This window comes from Lepidochelys kempii, chromosome 5, assembly GCF_965140285.1.
Source record: "Lepidochelys kempii isolate rLepKem1 chromosome 5, rLepKem1.hap1, whole genome shotgun sequence".
NCBI lineage: Eukaryota > Metazoa > Chordata > Testudines > Cheloniidae > Lepidochelys > Lepidochelys kempii.
The window spans coordinates 37,321,694-37,335,674 of NC_136384.1; the positions used below are offsets into that span (position 1 = coordinate 37,321,694).

At 44.1% G+C, this 13,981-nt stretch overlaps 1 protein-coding gene across 1 annotated transcript; it reads right to left on the reverse strand.

Moving 5' to 3' along the window:
• Positions 1-388: 388 nt before the first annotated feature.
• PLK2 (polo like kinase 2) lies at positions 389-6,772 on the reverse strand. Its single transcript, XM_073343987.2, has 14 exons — positions 6,506-6,772; positions 5,727-5,834; positions 5,467-5,583; positions 5,141-5,270; positions 4,799-4,886; positions 4,308-4,403; positions 3,847-4,045; positions 3,605-3,752; positions 3,004-3,101; positions 2,247-2,370; positions 1,727-1,967; positions 1,491-1,620; positions 1,286-1,396; positions 389-1,150 (listed from the first exon to the last, which is right to left on the reverse strand). Exons 1-14 carry the CDS (start codon positions 6,731-6,733, stop codon positions 959-961), a joined length of 2,010 nt encoding a protein of 669 aa, XP_073200088.1. The 5' UTR covers positions 6,734-6,772; the 3' UTR covers positions 389-958.
• Between the last annotated feature and the right edge of the window lie 7,209 nt (positions 6,773-13,981).

The following is a 13,981-nucleotide window of genomic DNA, read 5'->3' on the forward strand; positions in this document are numbered from 1 at the left end:
ATGCATTTAAATTCCTGGCATGATGTCTCTTGAAGGCCTCTCACTCTTGTTTTTAGTTATACTAATGTAGAAATAGAGGCAAGATCTGCACAATTATTTTGCAACTCCATCAACAACTTCCAATTGTATCAGACTTCTGCCAAAGAGTGGTGGTAAAAATTTACCTTTTGACAGAATATTGAAGCATATGATCATTTTCTCTATTTGGATGAATAGCTTTCCCATTTCATGCTTAGTGTTATGGGTTTGTAGTTTTAAGCTTTTGAGCCGATTAAGGCTCAAGTTGTGTATCTTTTTTAGATATCGTTTTAGGAAAGCAATCCAACAAGTTTTATTGATGCAGAGCAGAGGATCTTAAATTGCATATTAAAGAAATGAGTAAAGAGTGTTCAGTTTTTCCATTCTTTATTGCCAACAAATGTATATTTAAAATATCAAGGTCCAAAAAATTGTTGTGTAATAAATACTTGACTTTGGGCTGTAATAAATAAAAAATTATTAACAAGGAATGCACTTTGCCAGCCACAAGTGTGGCTAGTTCTTGAAAAAATAAGGAAGAAGTTATGGCCATAGTTCACAGTTTTAAGCAGCCAAAACCTGCTCATTACAGCTATTCCACAACATGGAGCTCTCCCCTTCCCCTCCCCTTCCCAAAGCATATTCACAGTTTTAAGTCCTCCATCAGAACTGCTCCCTACAGAACCAGAAGTCACTCTGCTGAACTTAAGTCAAGCCTTTAAACATGTGCAAAGCAAGAAAGGTCTATTCCAAAGAACTTCTTGTCACACTGTTTCATTAGTCCAACAAAGTAGGATTAGGTCTGTCTGGTCCCAGCCCAGCACACTGCGAGTATAGTTTTCGTACCACCACTCATCCATCATCAACATACTAGTCGCTCCACTGCCTCCACTGTAGATTTCACAGTGAAAAGAATCCTTTGGGTTTAAGAGTCTGTCCTTCAGTTACATCTTTGCAGCAACATGTTCAGTGCATATTCCATTCTGTGTTTTAGTTCCAATGAACATCCAGAAATCAGAAGTGTTGTCAGTCGAAATGTTGTTGATATTCTATCTTCATTGATGTAGGTAAGGAGATACTCCTCATTTTGGTTACAGATGATTATTTTTGTGTGATCATGGTAAAAGTTCACCTGCAAAAAAGAGAATTGTTATTCATGTTCTCCCGTCAACCTTCAGATGCAGGAGTCTAAAGGAAAGTCACAAGTTCACCTGCACAACAGTGTCACAGGCACACATTTACTCAGCACCATCCTAGAAGTATTTACCTGAAGTGTGCCATCATTGAAGAGCATCATTAACGCTTTGTCAGATTTTAGCCACTGTAAGAGGTAAAGCCTGGGCCTGCGAACATCAGTTACACTGGGCAGATCCCCTCCCTAAGAAAAAAAAAGAGCAAAGCCACCATGTCAGCTCATGTTTACTGCATGTTCATTGCCTTCAGTGGCCTTTCAGAATCTGAGTTGTACTTACATCCATGAGGTTCTCCTCCATGTAGTGAGAGAAGTATTTCAGAACAGTTACTTGGCTGATGAATTGTTCAGGGGCATCTGTAGCTGGAAAGACAGAGCACTGGCCTAGCTCAGCATAGTAGTGGACTGTTCTGCAGGACCAGGGAAAAAACAAAATTACAGGTATGTTCAAGCATAACATTTAAGGCAGACTCAACTTAGTGAATTGTCAATCTCTAATCATTTGGAGGCATTTACTTTTTGTCTGGTAGGAGGCTCATGTGTGCTCCATTGTTGAAAAGAACACCCACAGTGTGGTCTGACAGCTGGTAACCAAAGCCGTATTTGTTTGAGTAGTCAACCCATTTTGTAACCCACTGGAAAGATGCAGTCAGCTGTTCTTTGGGAATACTATCTGCTTCTGGCATATTCTCAAGACATCCTCGCAGTACCCTTGCAACTGTATCAGCAACACTTCCCATGGTGCTGTCTTCCAAACCTGAAAGAGAAGAGCAGAACTGTTACATTATGCAGATGGTGGGTGTGTTGCCAAATCCTGAACTATCTACACCTTAGTCTAAATAAATCCAGTTTTGTCAGCCTCTTAAGGTTTAGTTCTTTCAGAATGAAGAATTGCAACCAACATTTAGTTTTAAGAATGGGAAGAAATGTGTTCTAAGGCTGAAATCCACTGTTATTTGAAGCTTGTTTTTACTGTTCTGCATGTTATGATTTAACAGGAAAACCCAATCTTGAACTCCATTAATGTTGTACTTACATTCACTGCTACTGCTGCAACTTCCTAGAGTTCCTCTAACTATCATTCGAATGGAGTCTCCAATCTGCTTGGTCTCTGCTAGAGTGCCAGGTTTGGCTGCTGTAATGTTAGAAGGCTGGGTCTCCTACAAGAAGAAATCATATATTTAAGAATCAATAAGGCAAGTCAAGTTGTATAGCTCTCATATTAAAGACTGGCATTGCCAGGATCAATTGACAGCTAAATAATTTAGGAGATCTGGTGTCTGCTTCCTAACAAGTATAAAGGAAGCATCAGGACAAGAACATGCTGTTTATGTCTTGCATTTCACAAAGCCTGGACAATGTAGCAAAACTGGTTACTCTAGTTCTCGTGAACCCACAAAATGCTGCAGCATTTGGGTTGCACACACTGCATGTGAACATTAAAATCCCAATAATTTCATTGACATTCTATGAAGACTTACATTTTTATAATAACCAAATCCTTATATTTGGAGTATTGAGAGAAATGCCTAGCAGCATCCCTTTAAAATTTGTGCAGAATGGAGCACAGATAAAGCTAGATTCTCGAAAGATGTAGAGACACTCTATAACAAATATTAAAGGCTATTACATACCAGTGAGGCAAACATGCTTAAGCCCTCTTACAACAGTCACTACCATATAACTGCTAATCATTTAAGCGTGGTTAGGGAATATAAATCTCAATTATGAATTCATGCCATGTATCAGGAACTACAATGGGATCAGGTACTAATAAATCAGTTTGACTATACCTCATCTGTTCTGTGTCTGTGGGGCTGTTGGGTTATCGAGGTCTTTTTCAAATCATGTCTAAGTTTGTAGATTTCTTCGTCCTCTTTAGCTAGTCTATCTGTAATTTAAAAAACCAAATATTTATCATATCTAAAAATGTTTACACAATGCCTAATACTATAAATACCCCACAAAAATGTTAGCTACAAACAAAGACGGAATGTGTAAACAACTCATTCATTCCCTCTCTTCTTGCAGGGCATTCTCTCCCACCTGCAGCATACTCCTGGCAAATATGTATAATGGCATTTCTACCTTGAGACTAACTGTAGTTAAACAGAAACAGTAGATTATGGCCATATAAAAAGCTTGCTGGTATACTACAAGAAACATTTCCCTATGTAAATTGGGGATGTAGACTGTGGGCTACATCTGCCTACACCTAGTGGCATGCAGATCAATATGAACATGACAAGGACAAGACAGTTCGATGATGTAAATTAACAGTTTACATTATACTTGGGTAAATGCAAATGCTGTTTTTACATCTTGTAGATGTATCCCTAGTTGACACTAAGTGTAAGCAAGCTATATACAAGAGTATAATTCTAATATACTTACTATGTGCATCAAAGTATCTTGCTTTTTCCTTTTTACCACCAAACAGAGCAGCAGCTGCCTTTTTGAAGAAATTCTTAGCTGGACTTGACAAGTGGAAGTCAGGAACAGTGTGACAACAGCTAGAGGAGAGTCGATCTGGTGTAAAGCCCTGTATAAATGAAATGTAGAAGCCAATACTTAGAAGACTGATGTGCACTTAGAATAATGCAATGTTCTGGACCAGAAAGCTACACAATACAAACCTGTAAGAAAAAGTCATGTCGAATTATATCATCTAAACTGGGCCGGTCCTCAGGATTTTTTGACAACATGCTAGCTATTAAGTGCTTTGCAGGTGCCAACAGAGATGATGGTAGAGTATATCTTGCTTCCCTTATACATCTGTAGGTTTCTTTGAGGTTTGTCGTCTCAAATGGAGGTCTTCCTAACAGCATTGTGTACCTGTTTAAAAGGAATAAAAGAGGCTCTCAGTACTTGAGTAAATGCAAAAACACTTCAAAATATAGGAGGTTTTTTTAAAGTCACTTGAAATTAGCAGCCCATTTCTTAGCAAGAAGGTTGCTTTAATAATTTATGTGTTATATTTGTAGGTTAGGCAGACTTCAGGCATTGTGTTCACCCAGCCATTGCCTCTTCTCTGAGCCCTAAGGCTAATCCAAGTTATATTATCAAGACAGCTCTGAGTCTTTGAAGTGATACTTACATTACACAACCTAAGGCCCATATGTCAGATTCACATCCATGTCCTTGTTTGTTGAGGACTTCTGGAGAGAGGTAATTTGGTGTGCCACAGATTGTTCTGCAAACCAAAGAGATCAGGACTCAATATATCAACCCGGAGAAGAAATGTAAGGGTGTTTCCATAGGGCAGTTTACCCCCTCCATTAGATTTGGGCAGGAGTTTAGAAGCTCTCAAAAAAGCAGTGTGCATCACTGTTACCAACATTCCTATTTAGTCTTCAATATACAGGAAAAGCCATACGAAGCACATCATGGCAACACTGAGTCAGACATCCTGCCTCTGGCATTGGCCGGTATCTAAGTGTCCAGAGCAATAAGCCTCCCAGCACATACTGCAGTGCTTTTACAGGAGGGAAAAGTTCTGACCCCTGCAGTGGTTGCTGGTCTTTGGATTCCTCTAATTTTTAAATTTTTGGATTAATGCTGTCCCTTAAACATTCTTGAGGCTCCTACCTCCTTCTGTGTTCCAGCGGTTCCAACCTTGCTGCCAAACCAAAGTCGCCTACTTTTAGTTCCATGGCCTCATTAATGAAGAAATTACCTAGACCAAAAAAAAAAAGTGAATCCCTTCCTGGCAAGATAGGGATGCATTAGCCACGAGTGCTGAGTCACACTAGCAAAAGCCAGCAGATAGCCAAGCTTTTTTATGAATACTTAATGTCATTACTTAAGTGCTCCAGGTTTCCATTGTAGAAAAAGAGAGGTGATTCTCTCAATTGAGCTATAAGGCTGCTAAGTGCCCCAGTGCTGGAAGCAGTGCTTTTTTTGTAATCAATGAGGGAAAAAATGACTTACCTAGTTTAAGGTCTCTGTGCAAGATTTCCTGTTCATGAAGATATTTTAGCCCTGACACTATCTGCCTGAGGTAGTATCGCACTTCTGGTTCCGTCAATACCTTCCTTGCTTTCAAGATGTGAGCCATAGACTACAAAAAAAAAAAAAAAATCGAACAAAGAGGTGAATTAAAGTTCTCAAGTAGGTTTCACTTTTAACGAAAAAGCAAGGCAAAATGACCCCCCCCCCCCAAAAAAAGCTATGAGAAATCTTTCACATATTATACATTTACATTAGTTGCAGATCCCAGGTAAGTGAATACTGAATTTCTCCCAGTTGATGCTCACCCTTCTACTGCAGTACTCCAGAAGAATGTAAATATTCTCTTTGTCCTCAAAGTAGTGGTAAAACTGTACAACGTGCCTGTGATTAAGCATTCTGTGCAGCTCAATCTCTTTATCAATCTAAAGCACAAGACACAAGAAAAGCTTATTAGCCTTGCAACCTTGGTTGAGGAGACTGCTAACGCCAGCAGACATTTCTAAAGAGGGAAGGGCCATGCAGCACACAAAGAGATTTTTTAAACAAGAGTCACTCATGCACACACCTTTTCCCTTTGATGAGGTTTAGCTACTCTGCTGTGAGGAATGATTTTTGCAGCATAGACTTTGTTCGTTGTCAAATCAGTCATCTCATAACATTTGGCAAATCCACCCTAGAGAGATAAACCAAAAAAAAAAAAAAATGCAATTGAGCATGGTATGAAAGAGGTTCCTCATTTAATCAGTCATCTGCTGGGTCTAATTGTTCAAGAGGCTTGTAAGAGTAGGGGGCTGGCGTAATTTCCTCCGCATTGGGCATTTCGGTAGCAGACAGACCCCCCCACCTCATTGTGTGGGGGGAGGAGGACGGCTCCCAAATCAAAGCCATTTTAGAGACATGACATGAGAAAACACAATTTTAGGGATGGAGGAAAGGGGAGATCCAGGGATAAGTGGTGGGGCAGAAAGGGCCAGTGTAACATAGCATGCTTCACACGCTCCCGTTTACACAGACAAGGAGATCCGATCCAGATTTAGACAGTCACAGGGCATCACTTCCACCGCGCTATATCGGAGCGAGCCCGACAAGGCAGCCAGCCACACAGGCGGGCCTGCGGCTGCCGAAGCGGGGATTTGCAGCATGCAGCAGGTGACCACGCGCACTGACATGCAGGGGGAAAGGGGTAGGGCAGGACACTGCTGCCGGGCTCGAGGGAGGACCATGCCGCGCTCGGCCCCGCTGCCGGTGCGGGAAGGGAGCAGGGAGCTGCCGGGCTGGCTGCTCCCCGGGGCGAGTCGCTCTCTGGAGCCCGGGAGGCGGAGGCTGCAGGCGCCGGTCCTTTACCTTGCCGAGCACCTTGCCGCGGCAGTAGCGCTTGCCCGTGCCGGGGTCGGTGATAACCCGGGAGACCTCGGGGGCAGCCTGCGGGTGGTGATGCTGCTGCGGCTGCTGCTCCTCCACCGGCTTCTTGCGCCGCGCCTCCCCGCCGCAAGCTCTGCCCAGCCCCGGCTCGCCCGCCCTGGGGCCGCCGCCGCCGCCCGGCTGCTGAGCGATCGTCCGCAGTAACTCCATCGCCAGCCCGCCCCAGCCCCGCCGCTCACCACTGCGCGGGGCGCCCGCCGCACGCGCCCCTTATAGCGCAGGCGGCGGCGGCGGCTCCGCCCCGAACCCCGCCTCCGTCACAAAGCGCCGCCTTCTCGCCCGCCCGCCCGGGAGCGCGAGTTAAATGCCGCGCGCGCCCGCCCGCCGTGTGTGAGGGGGGAGGGGCAATCCCCGTGGGTGTCACCAGCGGCCCCTGATCCCCGCCCCGTCCCGCCCCTGCAATGGGGGGCGGGGCTCCCTCCCGTACTCCGGCAGATTTCGGTGGCGGTACGGGGCGCGATTCCGCCTCGCCGTTCCCCAGGAGCAAGAAAATCCGCAGCCAAGCCACTGACGCGGGGCCTGGAGCCGGCGGGTGCAGGGCTGGGATGGGCCCGGCCAGTCCATCGGTCATGTCCCAGGCACACAGCCCCTCCGCCCCCCCCCTAGGCTGGAGCCTTGCCCATCCCGTGCAGGGAAACGCGGCTGCGGTGGCACCAGCAGTGTCCTTGGGCGAGGGGCGTGTCTCTCCCTGCCCGCAGGGGCGCAGGGGAAGAGGCGATGCACCCACCGGGATACATGTGCCCTTTGGGCTGGCCTTGTTTTTCCTGTCTAATGTCTGTTGGTCTGAATAGATCGTGTGGGCAACACCCAGGGTGAGGACACATGCCCTGACTGCACCCCAACTTAACTAGATGGAGCCATGCCAGTTACAGACACACACAGGCTGAGGTCCTTAGTCCTGCTCTTCCCTGCCAACAAGTCATTGAAATCCTCAAGGACAGAGACGAGAGCCCTTCTCACCTCCCCACCTCATCCCACTGCCCCCCTTGAGGGAATGGTGGGGCCCAGTAGTAAGGCTGGTGGAGTATGTGAAATACCTGTAATAAAATGCAAGGCTACTCGAAAAGGAGATTTTTCTTTGAACATGACAATGGCTCCAGTTTTATGAACATGTCACTATGGTGCACACATTTTAAAAAACAAAGTCCTAAGCAAAAAAAATAAAATAAAAAAATGGGGGTGGGGGGCTAATTTATAAAAGTGAGGATCACTTTGACAGGCAAGAATTTGTATTTTCAGTGCAAAAATAGCCTTTTGATTGGAACTGTGAATACAATGAAATTTGGCTGGGGGACGGGCACTGCACAAAAAGAAACAACATTTTCAGGGAAAATTCAACAAATTTTGTGACGTTCTAAAGACCCACAAGAAATCCACGTTTGTTGCCTTTGCACCATTTATCGATATCTTCCTGGAAAATCTTCTCAGTTTAGTCCTTTGGCTGCTGAAGCACTGCCCATCACTGATGCAACAAGTCTGAGCTAAGGATCTAGTCATTGCTAAGTGGATTATTAACCTGCTGAGACGGGAGAAAGCTAGTTTCTCCTGTAGCAGTGCAGAGTAAAAGGAGACCACGAGCGACATCTGGTGGAAAATAGCCAGCACAAAGGCAAGGCGGGCAGATGAGACTAATGGTAACTATCACAGCAGCCCTGCAAAATTCACCAGCTGCGCCACAAAACTTACTCTCCCACTGCACCTTGATGGAAACTATAAGGAAAAAAAGTTCACTGTTTTGTTTGCCTGTATAACTATTTATCTATGTATTCACTCTGGCAGAGGGAGTAAGTGAGATTTTTCAAGGAATTGGGAGGAACATTCTACAAAGTATAAAAACACACAGGTAATTTTGGGGGAATTTGACAACAAAACAAACACGAAAAAAATGACCTTTTATTAATCATGTTTATTACAGTAGTGCCAAAGGACCAGCCAAGATTCGGGCTCCAATTGTGTTAGGTCAGCAGTTTTCAACCTGTGGTCCACAGACTTCTGGGGGTCCCCAGGCTATGTCTAAGGGGTCTGCGAAAGGTTGTCGTTACCATAGAACAGTGGTTTTCAACCTGGGGTCCACAGACTATATTTAAAATTTCCAAAGGGGTCCACACCTCCATTCAAAAAAATTTAAGGGTCTGCAAATGAGAAAAGGTTGACAACCACTGTGTTAGGCACTGTACAAAAACAAAGGGTATTTTTTTCCAGGCATTCTTATTAAGTGTACCAAATGCATCCCAACAGATACATTAATGAACCCTTGGCAGGCCTTTGACTGCAAAAGGTAAGTTCGGGAAGCTAATTCTTCAGTTGCCATCCCAAAAAATATTGTGCGGTGTTACTCTGCATTATTAAGCGGCTGCCCATATTTCACTCCAATGGTAGCTGAGTTTCAGTCATGGGTGAAGTGATCTAATCAAATCTAGGTATGTGGATTAGAAACTGACTTTCTAGGTCTTTGGATAGGCTATATAGGTGTGTGACTATATATTCATTTCTCAGGACTTTGGATAGGCACATCGGAAAATACTGGGAAGGCACATTTTAAATACTGAAATGAATAAATAAAGTATGTTACGTTTCATCACTAGAATGAAGCATGATACATGTAAAATGTTATTATTTCCTCAATTGAGCATACCTTTTTTTTTTTTGTTTTTTTACAATTTGAGGGTATTTTCTCTCTCTTTACTGGTGACTGATCTAGTCAATCATGTAAACTACAACAGCAGTTTCCAGAGCATATAATTATATAAAGTGGTTTATGTGTCAAGTTCTTGAGCATCTCCATTTCATATCTATGTTGAGGGCACATAGCAACAAAATATTTGTTTTCTGATTCTCCACCATGTGGATAATAGAAAAAATGCAATGAGAAAAGATTTAAGGATCCTTGTGTATGTGCTGTTCTATGAGGAGTCATTAGTTTTATATTAGATATTTTTATTTGAGCATATAGATTATGTAAGTTCTAGTAAAATGAAGTCAGCGTTATTTAGCTGATAGACCAGCAGTCAAAGAGTTCAGAGAGCTGGGCTCTATCCAGTTCTATAATTCATGTGGTGTGTGACCTTGAGCGCGTTACTTAGATCTGTCAGGGGCTCAGTTCCCCAGGCTGTTTCCATTAGAACTCAAACATTTTAATTTTGTCCATCTGATTCTGGATGTGTGAATTATTATCTAAAGAACAAATTATTCTCCCAAAACTTTGTAAACTGCTTGGATCGCTTCTGGTGAAAGGTACTATATAAATGTAAAATATTGTAGATCACAGCCCTCTGCTGGACAGAATCAGAACTACTCACTCGAATTTATTTTACAAAATCATAGGCTCTATCCCACTAACCGCTAATGGAAACTCATTAGATTGACATTAATGGGACTTAATTCAATGGGACTTAAGTGCATGCTTAAAATTAAGTACTTAAGTGCTTCACTGAATAGACACTTGTGCTTAGCTGAAGCAAGGTCTTGAAGCAGAATGATCTGAGTTCTGCGCCGCTGTTCCCATGGAGTTCTGAAGTGACAACTCTGAAGCCCCAGGTACTAGGCATTTGTTACAGTATTACTTGTGAATATTTCATTGGCACAGAGGGCAGTGGGCAAATGCACTAGCCTGACCTTAAGGTGCTGAGCTTATGTTTAGATTTAGTGACAAGTAAAAGACATCAGTTTTAATGATGATCGAACCTCAAAAGGTTATGAGTAAGGATAAGATTTTGTCACAGTTATGTTTAGTAAAAGTCATGGACAGGTTGCGGGCAATAAACAGAAATTCACAGAAGCCTCCAACCTGTCCGTGATGTTTACTAAAAATAATGGGGCGGTTAATGGGGGGACGACTGAAGCCCGAGCCCCATGGGAGGAGAGTGAAAGCCCCAGCACCAGCCACAGCAGCTGACAGCTCCAGGACTCCTGCCACCCTTGGTAGCTGAGAGCTCTGTGGCCCCTGCCACCCATGGTGGTTCAGAGCTCTGGGTTCCCCACGCCCACAGCAGCTGACAGCTGCAGGACCCTCACCACCTGTAGCGTCTGAGAGCTCCAGGGCCAGCAACTCAGAGCTCTGGGCCCCTCCCACCTGCATCATCTGACTGCTCCAGGGCCCCCATCGCCCGCAGATGGCTGACATCTCCAGGGCCTCCTCCGGCTGTCAGCTCTGGCCCCACCATCCCAGGGCATGGGGCTGAAGCTGAAGTGGAAAATGTCACAGAGATCCCTAAGAGTTGTGGAATCCGTTAACTCCATGACAAAATCTTATCCTTAGTTATGAGATTTCCTCTGGAGAAGCTCCCATAAATTTGAATGTGTTTCTGAAACCATTGAGGTCCTCTTTTTCTCTCCTTCCTGCCTCTGACCTTTCTCCCTCCATTCTTCCAGAACCAGCTCGTTATGTTACCTCCCTTTTTTCCATGAGCCCTCAGCAGCTCAACTCCTACTCCCTAATCCCCAGCAGCTCTCTGGACACCAACTTTCTCGACCTCTTGGGTCTCCAGCCTACTGCCTAACTCCGCAGCTTCCTCCCCCTGATCTTCAGCAGATGTTCTTCCTGCAGCAATATTCTACTCGGCTGGGTTCCTGGTATGGGTCAGGGCCTCAGCAAGGTCTCAGGCCTGATGCTTTCTTTGGCAGGCTCTGGCTGGCTACTGTATTCAGCTATTACCTGGTGTAGTGCTTCTTGTGGTCAAAGGTACCTCCTCTGATCCTAAGTGAGATTAGGAATTTAAATAAATTAGAGTTTCTCCCATCTGTTGAGACAGTGAGATGGATTTAATCAAAATTAGGAGGGTGTTTAATATCATGGAAAAGAAAGGAAGGGCTTTTTAAGCTCTGTCCCGGCTGTCCCAACTTTTTTAGCAAAACTAGGCGTTTGTCCCGTTTGCTCTTGCCAACTGATCATCAGTTGGCAAAAGCAAACGGGACAAATGCAGTTTTTGAAAACAAAAAGGGTGTGTGTGCAAGCCCTGGTGGGGCACAGAGAAACATGCAGGGCAGGGGTGGTGAGTGCCAGCCCCACACAGGAGGGAGGGCTCGAGAAAGCAGCTTGAGCTGGGCTGGCCCTGCGCAGGTGAGTGGCAGGGGGTTTCAGGCCAGCCCCACCGGTGGGGGGAACAGAGGGCCTCCAGCCGGCCCCACGCAGGTGGGCAGTTGGGGTCGGGGGGGAAGGGATGTCATTCTGGCCCCATGTGCCAAGGGGAGGAGGATCTCAGGCCAGCCCCGTGGAGTGTCCTATTTTCCCTTTGGAAAAATATGGTCACGGTAGGCTGAAGTTTGGGACATTTCTTATTTTATCTGAGCTGATTTGCCATGCTCCTGTGTTTATGTGCTTGTGACACTCTGTACCTCAAAGTAGCACCCTGGAACCCCCATATTCACCACTGTCATATAATTATGATATGTTCTGTACAAAGTATGCCTTGTGAGGTATCATTTTAAAAGCCTTGATCTGTTGAACATTACTATCCTGTTGGATTGTATGTGCTGTCATTGTACGTGAAGTTATGGAGTATTTCTACATGTGTTACTCAAATATGTATCCAATGCATCCGATGAAGTGAGCTGTAGCTCACGAAAGCTTATGCTCAAATAAATTTGTTAGTCTCTAAGGTGCCACAAATACTCCTTTTCTTTTTGTGAATACAGACTAACACGGCTGCTACTCTGAAACCTGTCAAATATGTTATGAGGTTAGGAACACCCACAGCCAGCCTTTCAGTTGTAAGGAAGAAGTAGCCATCACCTGCCAGAGGGTCATTAATGGCTCATCAACACACAATTCGCTATCCCTTCTCAGAGAAGGCACATATGCCATGGGGGCAAGCTAACCCACATCACAGCAAGGGTCTTTCTAGCAGCTGGAAGAAAGTATGAGAGAGAGACAGTGACATAATCACTTGACCTTTCCTCTCTTCCCCCCACTCCCCCATCTCAACACCTGGGAGATTGTCTGCAAGAAAAAGACTTTGAACTGCGGAAGTTTGGTCCCAGGCTGGAAAGTGGTCTACACTGTGTATTGAAGAAATGTAACCATCTGTCAGGGTGAGACATTGCTTGATTCAAATCTGGCTTAGTCTGTTTAAGTTAGAATTCGGGCTGTGTTTCTATTTTTGTTTCTTAGGTAACCAGCTTTGATCTCTATGCCTGCTACTTATTATCACTTAAAATCAATCTTTCTGTAGTTAATAACTTTGTTTTATATTTTACCTAAAACAGTGTGTTTTTAATTGAAGGGCTAAGGGAATCTCAGCTCAGCTCAGGTTACAAAGGCTGGTGCACATCCACTTTCCTATGAAGAGGCAATGAACTACTAGGTAATGAGTTTACATTAGCCAGGCTTCTGACCAGTGCAAGATGGTACAGTTCTAGGGTGCAAGACTGGGGAGCTGGAGGGAATTGGCCAACACCTCTCTCTGCTGATGGTTCATGAGTGGCTGAGAGGTCATTCATGTAAGTCAGTTGAGTGTGTCCCTGCCTGTGGATGGCTGTGTAAGTGCAGTGCCGATGAGAGGTTTGTAGCGTGACAGCAGCATCACATGTGAGAGATAGCCCAAGTGGGTGCATTCGGAGGGCTCAGGGGTCCCACAGTCCAGATTGCACCCTGGGGGCCCCGTCACAGTGCTTCAGCAGCCTCAACCTATAACCAGTTCATGTTACTAAACTGTTATACAAATTGACACATTTGTTCAGTTTTCTGTCTCAGTTAGGGTTGGCCTTTTACTTATTTGGATTCCTTGTTTTCTCCTGTGGTTGTTCCCCTCCTTTTCTTCAGAGTGCAGGTTTTGTTTTTAATGTTTCCCAGTAGCCAGTCTTAGAACTCCCTCTTCTGGTGAAACACTAGGACGCATCCAGTTTGCATTCTTGTTAAAATCATTGTACTGGGATGGATCAGTTGTGATTTTGTCCCATCTTATGCTTAAGGCACCCTCTTTTCGTCCAGACTGCCTCACATGCATAGAAGTTAAATACAGATTTAATATTTTTAATGTATACATTTTTCAAATTAGCCAATTGCAGCTTTTCCTATACTAGGATGGCAGAGTTATAATATGTGTCCAGCAATATTCTTTAACATTTACTCTAATTATTTACTTTCATGATTCTAACACTGAAATTATTTGCTTTTGTCATTCTTACATTGGAAGACATACAGGTTGATTCTTTTGATCTGATACACTACAAGGGAGCATTAATAACCATTTCACATTTGCAGTTTATATTGTCACTAATCACCTCAATATACATACAGACATATGCATATTGCACTGCTTGATATGCATTATTCTGCATAACATATATCAGACCTAATGTGAATGACTGTTTCTGTCATAACTCACTCATTTTTGTTTACTTCATCTGAAACTTGGAGACCAACAAAATTATTTTCACAATTTCACTTACATTGGGCTG